The sequence below is a fragment of the Dryobates pubescens genome, chromosome 27, assembly GCF_014839835.1.
Source record: "Dryobates pubescens isolate bDryPub1 chromosome 27, bDryPub1.pri, whole genome shotgun sequence".
Lineage (NCBI taxonomy): Eukaryota > Metazoa > Chordata > Aves > Piciformes > Picidae > Dryobates > Dryobates pubescens.
The window spans coordinates 13907780-13923736 of NC_071638.1; the positions used below are offsets into that span (position 1 = coordinate 13907780).

At 37.5% G+C, this 15957-nt stretch overlaps 1 protein-coding gene across 1 annotated transcript in view; it reads right to left on the reverse strand.

Annotated features, from left to right (window-relative positions):
- Window positions 1-267: 267 nt before the first annotated feature.
- GRM8 (glutamate metabotropic receptor 8) overlaps window positions 268-15957 on the reverse strand; it is a 339948-nt gene continuing 324258 nt past the window's right edge. The window contains 2 exon segments of the mRNA XM_054173798.1: window positions 268-871; window positions 6099-6345. Coding sequence (XP_054029773.1) covers window positions 822-871; window positions 6099-6345 — 297 coding nt within the window. The 3' untranslated portion in view covers window positions 268-821.

Here is a 15957-nt window from a genome sequence, read left to right on the forward strand (position 1 = left end):
GAAGGGAGGGGAAAAAATCCTTCCATTAAAAGCAGTCACAAAACTTGGAACAAATTCACACACTGCAGAATACACACACACGCACATGCATGCAGGCATGCACGTATATACACGCACGCGTGCACACGTACACACACACACACACACATGCTTAGAGTTTACACTGCGTTCTTCTGATGCCATGATTATTATTTTATTTGTACACCCACCTTTACTGAACATTCTAAACAAACAATAGACAACAGTGTAAGGGCTTTTCTTTTTTTTTTTTTTCCTTTTTCTTAAAACTGCAACAAAACAAGTCTCAACATTTGCAAAACATTCCTTTATTATTAGAAATAAATTATTCTTTTATAAAAATTAGCATGCGTTGGCCATTGCATTTATTTTAGCATAACCCTGGACTTAATTCAGTCAGTCGCCACAAGAAACAAACGCAACTTCTTTTACAAGTTGAACAATGTAGGACAGGAAAGGAAATTGTCACAATCACAAAAAAGTACTTACAAATATAACATCAGACATGATTTATTTCAACAGCACTTTTTTTTTTTTCCACAAGCTAACATTTGTTTTCCTTTTGTGATTTGCTTCCTTTTGCGAGTGAACAGTTCAGAAGCTTGACACTGTCTCTATGTCATAAAACTGGACTTTTCCTTCCCCTGTCTCTTTTTGCCTCTTGTTTAATGCTTGTCCTTTACAAAACTGACTATTGATTTGAATGTAGTCTACTGATATTTCCAAGACTGAATTCTGGTGGTGGTAAAGTCTATCTTTGCAAGATCCCATCCTGCAGGTCTTCCTGTGAATTTCATCCCTGCTCAGTTTGCCTGATTGGTGTAACTGACATAAGTTGTCTTGGTAGAGGAGGCTGTAAATAAAATTAAAAGAAAAAAAAAAAGAAAAAAAAAAAAGAAGAAGAAAAAGAAACACCAAACCAAAACCAACAACAACAGAAGACCAAACCAAACCAAAAAGAATGAAAAAAACAAAGTTCAGGATATTTAGAATCAAGACAGGAAGAATAAAGCCACCATATTTAGCATTCAAACTCACACAGTGTCCAATTGTATATCCAAATAACACTTCCTATGTTCGTGGACTAAAGAAAGTTTAAGCGTCTATATTAGCAGTAAGTTGGATCTTGAGGTCTGTTTTCTTGATGCTAAGTTTTTACTGTTTTTATCTTGGGGAAGGAGAGGTCAATAAAAAGGAATAATGATGAGCAGTTTTAACAGACCCTTAACAAACTTCCAAAATACTGTTTGGCTGGTATTATTTTGGCTGATTTCTGTGTAGAGGGTTTTTTTGTTTGTTTTTGGCTTTGTTTTTGTTTTCATTTAGAGTTTGGATTTCTCAATTTCTCTCTCTTTTCTACTAGTTGAAGACAACTTTGCATCTGGTAGTGAGTTGTCCATCTGGATGGAAGTTTGTGCTCTTTGAAAGGAGCAAAGCCTAACTTAGGAAACATCTCTCCAACTAAGTGAAACTGATTAGCTACTGCCCACAGCACACATTCTCTGCAGAGCCTTCAGACACAAAGCATCTGCAGATAGGTGAGCTAGCACAAATGCTTATGAGCCCCTAGGCTGTATTTTAGAGTTGCCATATTATGGTTTCCTTATGTTGATGGTCAGGTGATAATGTCTTCTTCTGAGAAAAGCTCATGCCACTTGTTCAGAATGAGAAAATAATGCTGGGAGAGTTAAACGTCTTTATTATTGTAAAGGTGAACAACTGTGAATATTACACAGTTTTGGCCAGCTTCTAGCCCTTCCATCTTATCCCTTTGCAGTAAAAAATATGGCCCAGGTCACCATTTTTGTTTCAATGTAGTGGTAGAAAGAAGGAAGTGGCGACATCAGATCTCACAGGCAGTTTACTAATTTAAACAAGTTGGGTACATGTCAAATCAGACTGCTGGGAAACTGAATCTCGTTTTTATCTCTATAATAAGGTCTATACCATACTGTAAAACCAGGAATTTGGCTTCCCAAATATGTTTTATATTCTGTCTGCTACAGACATGTTCTGCTTATGATAGTGAAGACTGCAGCTGGCAGGAGAAAGATAATTTGATGGCACAAAAGTTGTTTAGTCTACAGATTCAGAGATCTTAATTCTATTCCCACACCTTCTTTCCTTCACTTATTTTTTTTTCCTACATAGAATCTGGTGTGAACAGCTGAGATAGACAGGAAAAGGACTTTTAATGCTAACTCCTAAATCCTTTCCAAGAAGCCAATGATTTCAGAAGAACAGACTACAGAAACAAAGAAATGACTGTTTCTCTCTCCTATACCAAAGATTAAATGAAATCAGAGCTAGTTAAAATTGCTGCAAAATAATACTAGACTGTATTAGCAAACAACCAAGTTTGCTATTTGCTTTTTCTTCATGTTTTGTATGAGCTTCTGAGCAATTTGATTCTGATATTGCATTTGCCATTTTCTATGACCCAACAGAACCAACTATTGTAGTTCACATATTGCTATCATTTTTGTTCCCTAAGAATGTATATACAACAATGAATAATCAAAAAGGAAGCAGTAAAATGTAGTATTTCTTACTTTTGTTGCACAGGTAGCTCCAGTACACTGTGTCCAGAAGAGTTAATTCATGAAAGGGTTGCTTTTGGCACATTAAGCAAGTCTTTCACATCATTGATCACAGTATTCAAACATCAACATGAAATAGCTTTATTTGCATGTATTGGGACACTTGAAGCAAATATAGCCTCATTTACACCTTTCAGATCTTTCACATGGGATGTATTGCTCCCATCTGAATTCTCCTGTGATCCCACATCTGGATTTCAGAGAGGATTCTACTGGCCTGTTAAGTTCCTTCTGAAAATAATGCAGGACTGTTGAAATGACACCAGGTTCCTTAGAACGTAAAAGGATTTTGTTACCAGGTAAGAAATAGCAAATAAATGCACATCTGCAAACTCTGTGCACAGGAACAGAAGAACTAACGGAGCAGAGCTTATTTCTTTTCCCCTCACTCTGAAAATAGGCTCAGATATGTGATCAGGTTAAGCCACATTACCCTTTCAGCTGTGTTCTATGATAACTTTTCATGTGTGTTTTTAGCCCACAGCTATGTAACATAAGCAGATTTATCACAACTCAGTAAGCTGTATTATATGAGGACATTTGCAAGAAGCTCAAAATGCAAAAATAAGTAGTTACTACACCTCAGCTGATTTAGAGTAACTTGTTAATTTGCTCTAACTTTGTGTATATCTGTAACAAACAGCTTTGAAAGAATTGATCCAGGACAGATCAAAAGCCTAAAATTATCCTATTGTGTTCTGAGTGTTATTACTTTAAAAAAATGATGGCACAGGAAGCTACTGTAGGTAGTATTTTGAACTATATTAAATCTAATTGTATCTCCAAACAATGTTGGGGTTTTTTTCACTTTATAAATATTGCAAGTGTCTTTATAGTTCAATGCAGTAAGTTTACAGTTCATGTTTGGGTCTCTGAAGGCTTCAGCAGCTGGTGTCCTGCTCCTTAACACTGTTAGCATTTTATAGTAATAACATGAACCACATTCAGCAAACATAGATGGCCAGAAAAAGGAAAAGACTTGGCTTAAAATATTTTTGGGAATGATCACTCATTTCTAGCTCCATTTACTACATTGCTGTTGGAATGAAATGTTTAAAGTACTTGTCATTGTTATACCTTCTGTAATGGTGTCTGATTATTTTTTTTTAATTCTTATTTCCCAGGTAAAATTTGTTTTCCACTGAATATGAAAATATTTCCCCCCTCCAAAAAAAAATACCACCCAACCCCTTAAACACATGACTGTGTTCATGTGGGAGACAACATGGAATAAAGTTATTACATGACACTACAAATTAGACAGAGAAGAGCTGTCCCAGAAGGTATTACCTGACTAGTCTCATCTTATTTCTTATCTAGTTTTGAGCATTGTTACCACTACCAAAATCTGTACTTAGGAAGTACTGGGAAACACTATTCACTTCTGGTATTCTAGGAATAGACTGATTTTCCTTTGTGATCAGCTTCAGGTACCGTCAGTGATAAGAAAGAACTACCTTACATGAAGGCAGTGCAAGAAGAAATTTTGAAATGTTGAGAGGTTGTTGCTATTGACCTGTTGGAAAGGACTTACATGGCACTGTGCACTGGTAACTCACAGGAACATCCAGAAGATTTAAAAACAACTATTTTGGCAGAAAAGAGGGAAATCATTCAAATCCAAATGGTACAGAACAGTTTTGGGAGAGAAACATATCTTGAGGCTCAATTATATAGGACAGCAGTCTGCAGTGCAAATTTCTTGACTGAATTTTCACTCATGAAGCACTATGACACCTGGGTCGAAGCCTACTCAGAATTTATATAGATGTGCTTCTCTTAAAACCATGTTTACAGCACTGTAAATAAACATTACCCTGCATACATCACACTATTGGAGAAGCAGACTAGCTGCCAATAGCAGCTGTTTACATGAATTATGCGTAATCAGAGTTTAAGGAATATCAGACATACCATTTCTTAATTAGGTACCATAGATAACACTGGATACCCAAGACTTTCTTATTGACACTTTCTCTCCCTACTGTCAAATTCCTCCTTTGACCTTTCCTCAGAAGTTTGTAATTCTACAAGCTCAGCAAAACTCCCCTCATTTTCCCCTCTGGGTTTTTTTTTTTTGGGCTTTTTTTTGGTGACTTCTGAAGATTCGAGAAATCATAGATTTCCTCTTATTCCCATGATTTTATCTGACCCAAGAGGAATTCCACTGCCTTTTTCCTCTCATCCTTTGTTATATTCTGTAATCTGAAGCTCTATAAATCCACAGCTCAGTCTAGCAGGTTTACACATTTTGAGGGATTATGAGTTTTTCAACTGAATTGGTTTGCAATGAGTATCCTCCATGCATCAGCAATTGTACCATGGTAAACCTGCTGTCTAATTTTATACAGTCTTCAATCTGGCAAACCTTGATTGAATTCAGTTGGGGGCTGAATTTTTCTGAAATAAGTACAATATTTTTCTATAAGCTTGGTATTGACTGGTCTCAATATGCTCAAGCAAAACAGTGCAATTCAGTCTCCTGTCAACATTATCCAAAAGCAATTAAAAAAACATTAAAAATTAAATCCCTCACTGACAGTCAAAAGCCTGATAAAATAAAAGTCTTTAAGAGCTCCTGTCTGTCCCATGTGACAGTTCTTCATTGCTGCTAAAGTCTGGGGGTAAAGTTATTGGCTCTACTCATATTTGACTATTATGATAATTATTATTATTATTATTATTGTGAAGTCCAGTATGTAAGATTGCATAACATGTGGTGGAATGGAAGTTGTAACCTTTTCTTCTATACCAGAGCAATTTAAAGATGTGACAAGATTCAAAAACTTTCCTGACATGCAAAAGAATTTTTTGCCTTTACTAACCCATGACTTATCAGAACATGTAATGATTAAGCTGTGTATGAATAATCACAATTTTGTACTGAGACAAGATCACAACAAAATTCTGGATGGGAAGCATTAAGTGTTAGTACACGAGTTGTGATAAATGAACAAGTCAACAAATACTAAGTGAAGGTGAAAAGGTAAAAAAAAAAGCAGTATTTTTCACTTCCATACCTAACTGAAAAATAAAGCCAATGTTAACTGTTTTCACTGGGGTGTTTTTTTTTTCAGCAGCATTTGAGTTTTGAATATACAACGATGACCATAAATATATCCCATGAACTGTCAGGACATACCACAACTGACACAGCAATGCACAACACAACAAATTAGCACTAGGTAAAACAGATCATTTTATAAAGATGTCACTTTCCAAAATCTGCTTGTGCTTTTTTTTTTTTTGTCCCTCTTTTTTTTTCTTTCATAATACCCTCCTGTGAAAAATGTTTTGTTTGAAACAACTCTAGGCATTCCTGCATTCAGCAGTACATTAATTCTGACACATCTCTGGATTCATGCAGAACAAGCAACGAAAATAATAGTTTATTATGAAAAGAAAGTGCATTCTTGTGGACGTACATCTATTAGGAAGTGCTGCCACTCTTGACCATGGGAAAGTCTACAGATGACTTACTGTTGGTTTCAAGACTTTCGCACAGTTCGGTTTTGACCTCGCCATTTGGTCTGTCGTTTCCTTTTTGGCTCAGTTTGCTTTGCATTGTGGCAGCTGTCACTACAGCCTTGAAGCTCCGTTTCCGTTTTTGAACATTCTGCTCTGGATGAAAAATGATAATATAAACCTTGGGCATGTAGAGCATGCCCAGAGACACAGAAGCACTTAAACTCATGGAGATAGTAAGCGTTGTGGTCTGGATGTACATCTGGGGAAGGAAAGAAAGAATAACATAAAAATTATTGTTGTATTGATTTAATATAGGAAGGAAAATAACTTCAAAATATTAGGTGGAAAGTGAACCACTAATGCTTTCTTGTTCATACTTCAGAATAACTCCTAACTTTGTCTGCCTTTAATTACAGTCAAGTATGTCTGTTCCACGTTGATTTTTTTACCTTAACATCAAGTGGTAGAAAAAACATAATATTAATTAAACTTCATTCTTATAAAAGCAAAGTGCTGTAGCAACCACATTTTCCAAAAAGAAACAAGTTTGTCTGTATAGGAAGAGTGACAATAGGGTTAGCCCAGTATTATCCACTTTAATACACAGAAGCTTTTGCAACAATATACCATGTGGTGATTCATGTGTGCAGCATGGCCCGACCAGCAGTGCACACAATGCAGAATCTAATGAAATCCTTGATAGACATTCTTGAATTTAAAGCTTGTAAAACCAAATTTGTTTCTCCATAGTGAATATTCTTGAGTTTCGTTGGAGGGGTTTTTTGCTTGCTTGCTTTTAATATTTCTACCTTAACGTTGTATTCTAGTCACAAAGCTCTGTTGGCACACAATAAACAGATTAATGTCAGTTGTACCCAAGAAATCAGAAAACTAAGGAACCATGAAATCACATCACAAAGTACCTCAGTCCCCCCATAGATACAAAGGAATAATTTGACATTTCTGAGTTAGTCCCTCTATTGTTTCTTACCACCTACAAAAAAGAAACCCACTCTGGTCTTCCACAACCCACAAAAGAAAATTACAATAATCACATGGTAAGAACACAACACAGAAGCTTCTATTTGGAGATGTACTCAGAAAGTGTATCAGAAATACTAACAGCAGTTCTGGACTACATTTTTTTTTCTTAGGAAATTATATTTTATTAGACATTTTATTGGATACCAATTTTACTTTACAGTTCTGTGTGGTTTCCCAAGCTAAGTAGGAAATCTCAGTAATCAAGTTATATTGAGAAAGATACTGAAGTAAAACCTATTCAGAGCTTTAGCAGAGGATTCACTGATATCAGGCGTGATTTTAAGCACTGGCCAATACTATCACATTAAGCTGGGATAAGGTAGTAAATCTGTCTGCAATGTCAGCTTCAGATCATCTCTTTTTATTAAGTACCCTTTGGTAACTTGACTCTTGCCAAAAAAGTAGACATAATAAACTGTTGTACAGTCACTATTATAGTTGAACATTTTTAATGTCTTTCATCTTACAAAGTTTTTCTATTAGACACTCTCACACTGAGGATCAAAAATAACCTGTGCACTTACTTCAAGAAATGTTAGGTGAGAAATGTGATAAATGTATTTTAGTAGCATGTACTCCCCCAAAGAATAGACTGAGAGTGCACAAGAAGTTGGGTGGAGACAGTGATGAGACAGTTGACCCCAGCTGATGAAAGGGATATTCCACACTATTCCCTCATCAATATAAAGCTGAGAGAATATGAACTAAGCAGGGGACATCCGGAGTTAAGGTGTTTTGTCATCCCAAGTAACCATTATCCATGATATAGTCCTGCTTTCCTGGAGATGGCTGAACACTTGCCTGCCAATAGGAAGTAGTGAATAAATTTCTTAGTTTGTGGCACAATTGGTTTTTGCTTTATCTATTAAACTGTCTTTATCTCAGCCCATGAGTTTTCTCACTTCTATAATTCTCCCCCCCCAATCCTCAGTGGGAGAGAAATCGACAAAAGTAACACCTGTAGCAAAATGCAATGTATATGAAAACTTCATTAAACATAAAAATTTCCTTTTTTTGAAGCCTTAATATTTTTAAAAATCCAACTCATTGCAGTTAAGTGGCTAGCATAGCATCAAACACAGAATCTGTAACAATGCCTGGCAATTAAATGTATATATTTTAAATCCTCCTCAGCACCCAAGCTGGAAGGCTCAAATTCTTCTCATTGATCAGTACAAGAGTTAGACAATAAAAGAGGATAAAGAACTTCTGGATGTTATATGGTAAAATACATAAATTCATGCAATAGCATTAGTCATGTTAGCAACAAATATGTGCATTACAGTAGATCTCAATGACTTTTTTTGTCATAAGTAGTTCCACAGTGCCACACTCTTAACTAATACTAAGACAAAAAGCGTCTGCCTGAAGGTTTACATTGAAGTAAGCTTCATAAGTGATTCAACTCTAAACCTGATCATGCATTCCCTGAAATAATAAGAGCCTGTGGATTTCAACACACTTAGTGCAGGTGTTTTACATGAGTTATATCACTGCATCTAATGTATTTTCTATAGAGTTAACTGACATGACCAGCACAACAGCCTATTTAAAAAATCTAAATCACAGATAGTCTCACATTGCAGATTACAGTTTATATGCAGTGGGATTTATTTCTAAAAATTGCTGTGGTTTTGAACCAAACATTAAATTATTGAAACATTAAAACTAGAATGTTTTGAAATATTGAATATAGTCTCCAGCAAGCTTCAGCCTCATGGTTCCTGATTTGCATGGATGACCCTTACTCTTTAATGAAGTTAATGAGAAAGAACAGCTTCAACAAACTTGAGAGGGAGACTTTGAGCATGCATTTCACATGTACATATGGTGCACGGTGTGTACATGACTCCATACACTAATGCAATTGCATAGTCAGCTTGGGACCACTTGTCAATGACAACCTAGGTCTGATTCCTGTTCCTACTAGAACCACAAAATTATAGGATAGTTTGGGTTAGAAGAGACCTTTAAAGGCCACCTAGCCCAGTGCTCCTGCAACAACCAGGAACACCTTCACTAGCTGAGGCTTCTCAGAGGCTTGTTCAGACTGACATTGTATGAGTTCATCTTCTACCATCTCTTTGGGCAACTTGTTCTAATATTTTATCACCCTCATAGTAAAAGTTTCCTTTCTTATATTCAGTCTGAATCTACCCTTTTTTAGTTTAAAACCATAACCCCCTGCTCTATCATAGCAGGCCCTACATCATTTTTAGGGGTAATTTGCAGTCTGAAAGGATAGGAGGAACATCCTCTGCATCTAATATTTCCCATTTCTGGAATCCCCATTCCTGCAGTGTGATGAAGCACAAGTCTAGCAAACAAAGTACCACACACTTGGTTTGGCTTTTGTTTGACACTTATCTTGTTTTATTCCTGACAAGAGAACTGTGTTTTATGACTGTACATTCTGGGTACTTTTATTATTCTGGGAACATAACTACCTGCAACTTTTACAGAATTGCCTGCTCTAAAAATCCAGGAGTAACAAAAGTAGTTCAGTTTAATAAGATATGAGGTCTGAATAATTTTCATGTGTCTCACAGTGGTAGCTCACTCAAAGTTACCAGAGAATAAAGGCCCTTTTCTCACAGTGATTCATTCACATAAATGAATTTCAGCACTCCTCACACTAAAATTTCTACTAAACTAGAAACTTTTTTACCAATAAAGCCTTTCACAGATGTAACAAAGACTGCTATATCTATTATTCTTGTTCTTGACAGCCAGAAGATATGAGACAGGAAAATAAATCCTGGTATCACAAGAGAAAAAAATATTCTTCATACTATTGGAAAAAACTTGAAGCCTAAATACCTCCTGTCTCCATTTTCCACCCCAACCCCACATCAAACTGCTACAGGACTTCCTATGTATTGTTTCCCACCTCCATAACTGACAAATGACTCAAAACAGACTGTATCTCAAGTAAATAATCTAGATCCTGTGTACCAAATCAGACACATGATCTGTCTGTCTCATGAATGACCTGGATCAGAATGGTTGTTGAATGACTACCTCTTAGCTCAGATTCACTGCTTAGATTGAAATATTTTTCAAGTTTCTAGTAGCATCCCATGCACACAGCATGCCTTGAGTTTAGCCCAAAGCAACCACTTTCATTTGAAAAAAATAAAAAGAGTGGTAATGTCACAATTTTTGTCCAGATTGCTTCCCTGGTTTGAATCCTCCCCCACTTTCACACAGAAGATTATATACAGGCTGTCTTCAGAATTGCTGCTTTTCTCATGGTATTTGTTTTTCTTTTCTGATAAGTTTTAATAGGTCAAATAGAGTGTACCTCCCACCCAGCCTGTTCCTTAATCTGTTTTTAATAGTATATCCTGTATATGTGGGAGATATGGCCATTGTGATTTGAGTGAATTGATTCTGAGTTTTACACTTTTGGGCAAGTTCTCTAACTGCTAGCAGCTTATTCACAGAATCAAGGTTGGAAAAGACCCTTGAGATCATCAAGCCCAACCTATCACCCAACACTATCTAATCAACTAAACCATGGCACTAAGTGCCCTGTCTAGATCTTTCCCTGATCAAATTTGGATCTGCTGCCCATGTACTAGGACCAGAGAACCACTCATTGTAGAGTAGTGCGGGTGTCCTGATGGAAGAACTCTCTCATCTATTTGCTGTTCTTTATAACTCATACACTTGTGCCTGGAGAACAAAGGATTTCCATCTCATACTCCTATTGTCTTCATACTCACACAGGAGAGACCACAGGGTTCACTGTGGCATGGACTATTCCTGTTTAGAAGTAGAAGAGTTCAACTCTGCCAGCTAAACCCATTGGCTCCTCTTCAGCCCAGCAGCGTCCTGGCTTCACACAGCCTGCTCTCAGAAGCAAGCACACTCCCCCCCACACAGATGGGTGCAAAAACAACCCCCAGAAAAACCCTCTGGGCTGAGATCAAGAGTTTGCTGAGATGGTAATGCTAGGCAATTACCTTAGCAGAAGGTATGTGTGGTTTTTTGTTTGTTTGTTTATTGACTTAACACTGGCCTATCAAAATCATGTTTGAGTTCATCAATAAATTATCTATCATCCAAGAAGGGGGGAAACATCCTGAAAGTAGCCATATTAAGCACCTAGCAATCACTAGAAGTCAATAATTCCTATTTGGATATTATTTTAGTCTCCATTCTTTCTCAACAATACAGGTTTCACATTCTACCCCTTTTCCACCCCACCCACTTCATTTCCCCCCTTTTCCCCTCAAATCCCAGAGCACCTGGGCTCTGTTGGAGTCTCCTCCCACCCCAGGTGTGGCCACTTTGCCCTCCCCACCCACTCCCCTTTTTAATCCCCTCCAGGAAAGGCAGAAGCTCCAAGCTGAGCCCATCTGGGCTGAGGGATCCTCCTCTCATCACTGGTGAGTGCCCATGGTGCACACTGGGTGATGGTGGTGGTGACAACAAAGGCCGGGGGGCCTGGTGGCCCCCCGGTTGTTAGGGCAATGATTGATGACTCCTTCAATATCATCTATGGGTGCTGGCTGGGCCTCCTTACTGGTGCTGAGCTCCTCTGTGTGGTATCTTGGCTGGTTGAAGGTGTGGTGGGTTGAAATTTCCTCCCCTTCCCGCAACACTGACTTTGCCAGATCAGCTCAGTATGAAGAAAATGGAAGCTGTTTAGAATTACCTTTAATTTTCCTTTTTGCACCCAATAGTGAGTTATTTACATTTTTCTACTTTTCTGCTCAAAATATGTAACAAAACTTGCAAGGCATAGCCTAAAACCACCACAGAGGGTATTGTCCCTGGCTCTGGGATGGGTGCAAAAATGGTGGTGGTGGAGCAGGAGCTGTTTAGGCAGGGTGGAAGATGGTGTTAAGAGGAAGCAGGAGCTGCTTTGGGAAGATGAGGGGAAGTGGGGGGAGGAGCAGGAGCTGCCTTGGGAAGGTGGGGGACGGGGGGAGGCAGAGAGGGTTAAGCTTTGGAGGCAAATACCACCTCTGGTGATTCTATGGTTCTATGACTCCATGATCTACTAGACATATGGTAGATGGACAACATCCCAAATGCTGTGGCTAGGCACTTCCAGAGAAAGGAGTGAACAACCAAGACCTGCCAATTACCAGAGGTCCCTTCCAACCCCCAGCATTCTATTACTCTGTGAGGCTTTACTGCCTGGGCAGTCACCTAGTTGCTGAAGGCTGCTGCTGTATGGAGGGGGCCTAGGGGATAAATACAGAATTAACCAGGTTGGAAAAGACCTTCAAGATCATAGAGTCCAACCTATCACCCAATGCCATCAAATCAACTAAACCATGGCACTAAGTGACTCATCAAGTCTCTTTTTGAACACCTCTAGTGATGGTGACTCCACCATCTCCCTGGACAGCACATTCCAATGGCCAATCACTCTTTCTGGGAAGAACTTCCTCTTCACCTTGAGCCTAAATCTCCCCTGGTGCAGCCTGAGACTGTGTCCTCTTGTTCTGTTACTGGTTGCCTGGGAGAAGAGACCAACCCCCACCTGTCTACAACCTCCCTTCAGGTAACTGTAACATAGAAGATCAACAAGTCCAGAAGTTGAAGCACTAAGCCACAGAGGGAAATCTTGCTACATCTCAAGCTATCAGTGTGTGTAGTGTAACTCCACCTCAGCTAATTGCACTCTAAAGAGAAGTGGATGTTTAAAAAGAGGCAGCTGGTCTAATGTCTCTTATTGGCTAATTCTATACAATTTTCCCTTTAGAAGTGTCTTTCTCAGCAGGCTAAAGAAACAGCCTTGGTATCAAACACTGGAATCTGGACAATCCCGCTGAGACAGATATACCCAGATAGGCACTCTTGAATATGTCCCACACTGCCAGTAACAGAGCAGAAGAGAGAATTATGATTTAATTTTTCCATTATGCTTGTTACCAAATACTTTATGTCTCTTCTGTGAATCATCTCAGCTCCTTCAGCCAGTTTAAATTTCAGGGCAAGAACTGCAGCAAGCGTCATTTTCCACAAGGGTTTTTTGCTCTTATTCACTCCCACCACTCTTGCCTGCACTCCCAGCTGTTGGAAGCCTTTACCAGTTCATTTATAGCCAGAAGATAAATGATACATCTTAAAATGGAAATACATGCCATCTATCCACAGGCATCCCACAGACAGCAAAATATTCCCTCTCCATTTGTGGTGGAGAGAGCACAAGTCTTTTTAGTCTCAGAGACACTGAGACTAGTCATTTTCCCTCTGTTGCAGAATCTAGAGGGCTTAGAAAAAGACATTTTCTTTGTTTTAGAACTATGCATGTGATAAGACTACAGTTGTTTCTGTATGTGATTCTGCTTGCCGAAGAGATGACTGCATGACAACATTTACATTTCACAGTTGTATTCACAAATCAGAAAAACCTCCTGCAATGGATTTCACACCAAAGGTCCACATGAAAAAGGCTGGCTGCAGGTAAATATATTTGAAATCAGAGTATAAACAGGGAGGTAAGAATGCTGACAAGGTGCCAATAACTAACAAAAGGATTCTCTGCTGAGCCTCCATGCTCATAAGCTTACACCTACAGTTTTTTTTATTGCTTTCACTGCACAACATACTCTTCTCTCTGGACCTGTGAAAAGAAAATTAATCTCTTTTTGAATTAAAAAAATAAAATTACAGATGCAAGTGTGTCATTGTTTTGTTCATATAAGATTGTTTTCCAGGTATAAGAAACTTGATGGAATGAGTTTTCTTCATTATTTCAGTTTAGAAAACTATGGAAGACAACATACACGCTATCATACACCTTGCATATAGACATCACACAATGTATTGCGGTATCATGGTTTTTAAAGGGGCATGTGACTCATCCATCTCATCAACTTTATATATAGTCATAGTAGTTAATCATTAACCAAATACCAGTCTCTATTACATCTGTTGTAACATGTATGTTGCTCCTGATATTCAGGAGTGATGAACTTCCAAAAACTCAAGCAGAAAGTAGGTTTCATAAAAGTAAGATTCAATACCTCCAAACACCATTAAAACAATAGTAAATATTAAATAACCATATTGGGAAAAGTCTTTGCTGCATGGAAAAACTGAGAAAGGAGTTTATTTTGAAGAACACTTTGTATTATGCATTATTTGACCCTTCATTTTAATGCAGAAGTAGGATTTTTATGGTATATTATGTTACACTTAAGATCATCTTACAGGCAAAATGCCAAGCAAAGAATTTATTGTTGGACTAATTAAAATCTTAACAGCCTAATCAAAACTGCAGCAAATATTATTATTAATCCAGTTACAATGATACTAGCATTTACTGGTAATGATATTTTCCTGTAATAATTAAATAAATTGAATAATATAGCTAAATCTGTTATACCTGGACTTCTCAGTATTATCCTAACTTCTTCAGTGATAATCCACCCTGTCTATGCTTCTCTGGATCCTGCAGATAACAGAATCAGCCCTCCACAAGAGGGAAAGAGTAACAGGAAGTTCTGTTTCATTGTCAGCCCTACAGCTCCTTCACTAGGAGAAGTTACATGGTGTTGATGGCTAGTGTTCCCACCCTCTCAGTCTCAGGCCCAGCTGAGGTTACTTTTACACATTTTCTAGCTCTACGTGCTTATTTGCTCTTTTTGTGAATTAGTTACCCTCTGCAATCAGACTGTCTCCACCCATTACCAGCTTATTAATTGATATTATGTCCCAGTTATTTTGTTACTGAGTGGCTTCACAGGCTTGTTAGATCTTACTCAATTACAGTATTCAAAGAGATAAGCTGAAAAGAGTTAGGCAGTGCTGGCTGTTGAATAACTGTTATCACAACTAAAGCCAGCTCAGGACACAAGACAAAATACATCCTGAAATTCCATATTGACAGATCAATATGAAGTCTGGAGCCTTCAGCTAGTAACAGAAAACAAACAAATGAAAAAAACAAACACAAAAACCCCAACAACAACAACACAACCCCTCATTTTTATGGCTAGTGATAATTCTGTACAATAATGAATTTCAGCCTTATTTCTAATTTTATTTAATAAAAATATTCTTTTATTATAAGATTTCAATTTTTTTTTTCTACTAGAGTTGTAGTCCAACCTTCAAGTAATTGTCATACTCCTTTGAAATACTTAGAAAACTAAACTCTGGTCAATTGCATTCTCATTGGCACAGTTAGATGAATTCATCTAGATAAGATGCAGGACAACTTAGAAAATTTTATCTTTGCACTTTTATATTTTTTAATGGAATTTATATCAGTTGTGTATTAATTCAGTCTTCATGTATCTAATTTGAATGGAGATTGTATTTACTCTAAGGCTACATCAACTAGCAAATGTGGCAGACGGACAACTATCCCAAATAAATTAATGTAGACTGGCATATCTTTAATTATAATCTGTTTGAAAATATGGGAGGTGGCATTTTGGAACACTTAAAACTCAAGGAGCCAGTTGCCCACCCCAAAATTGTCACTTTCATATGCATAATTGTCTGGTGATGAAAAAGGGAAAGTAAGCAAGCTGCCATGTAGTGAACTAACAGAAGAGTATACCAAGAAAAAAAAAAATTATCTCCTGGATTCCACTCATAATCCAGGTTTAAAAGAAAACCTAAATGGTTTGCTGTAACATTGAGGGACTGTTGCTGTTGACTGACACATAACTAGAATATATTGTTGAATAGAAAATACAGAAAAAGTTTAACCTTAATTGCTAGATTATTATATTAGCTCTATTTTAGTTTCTGTTTTCAGAAGTCTTGCAAATATTCATTATGCCTGAGATAAAGAGCAAACTGTGCTTTAGAACTACCATAAAACAGCTCTGTAATAATTAACTTGTTACTA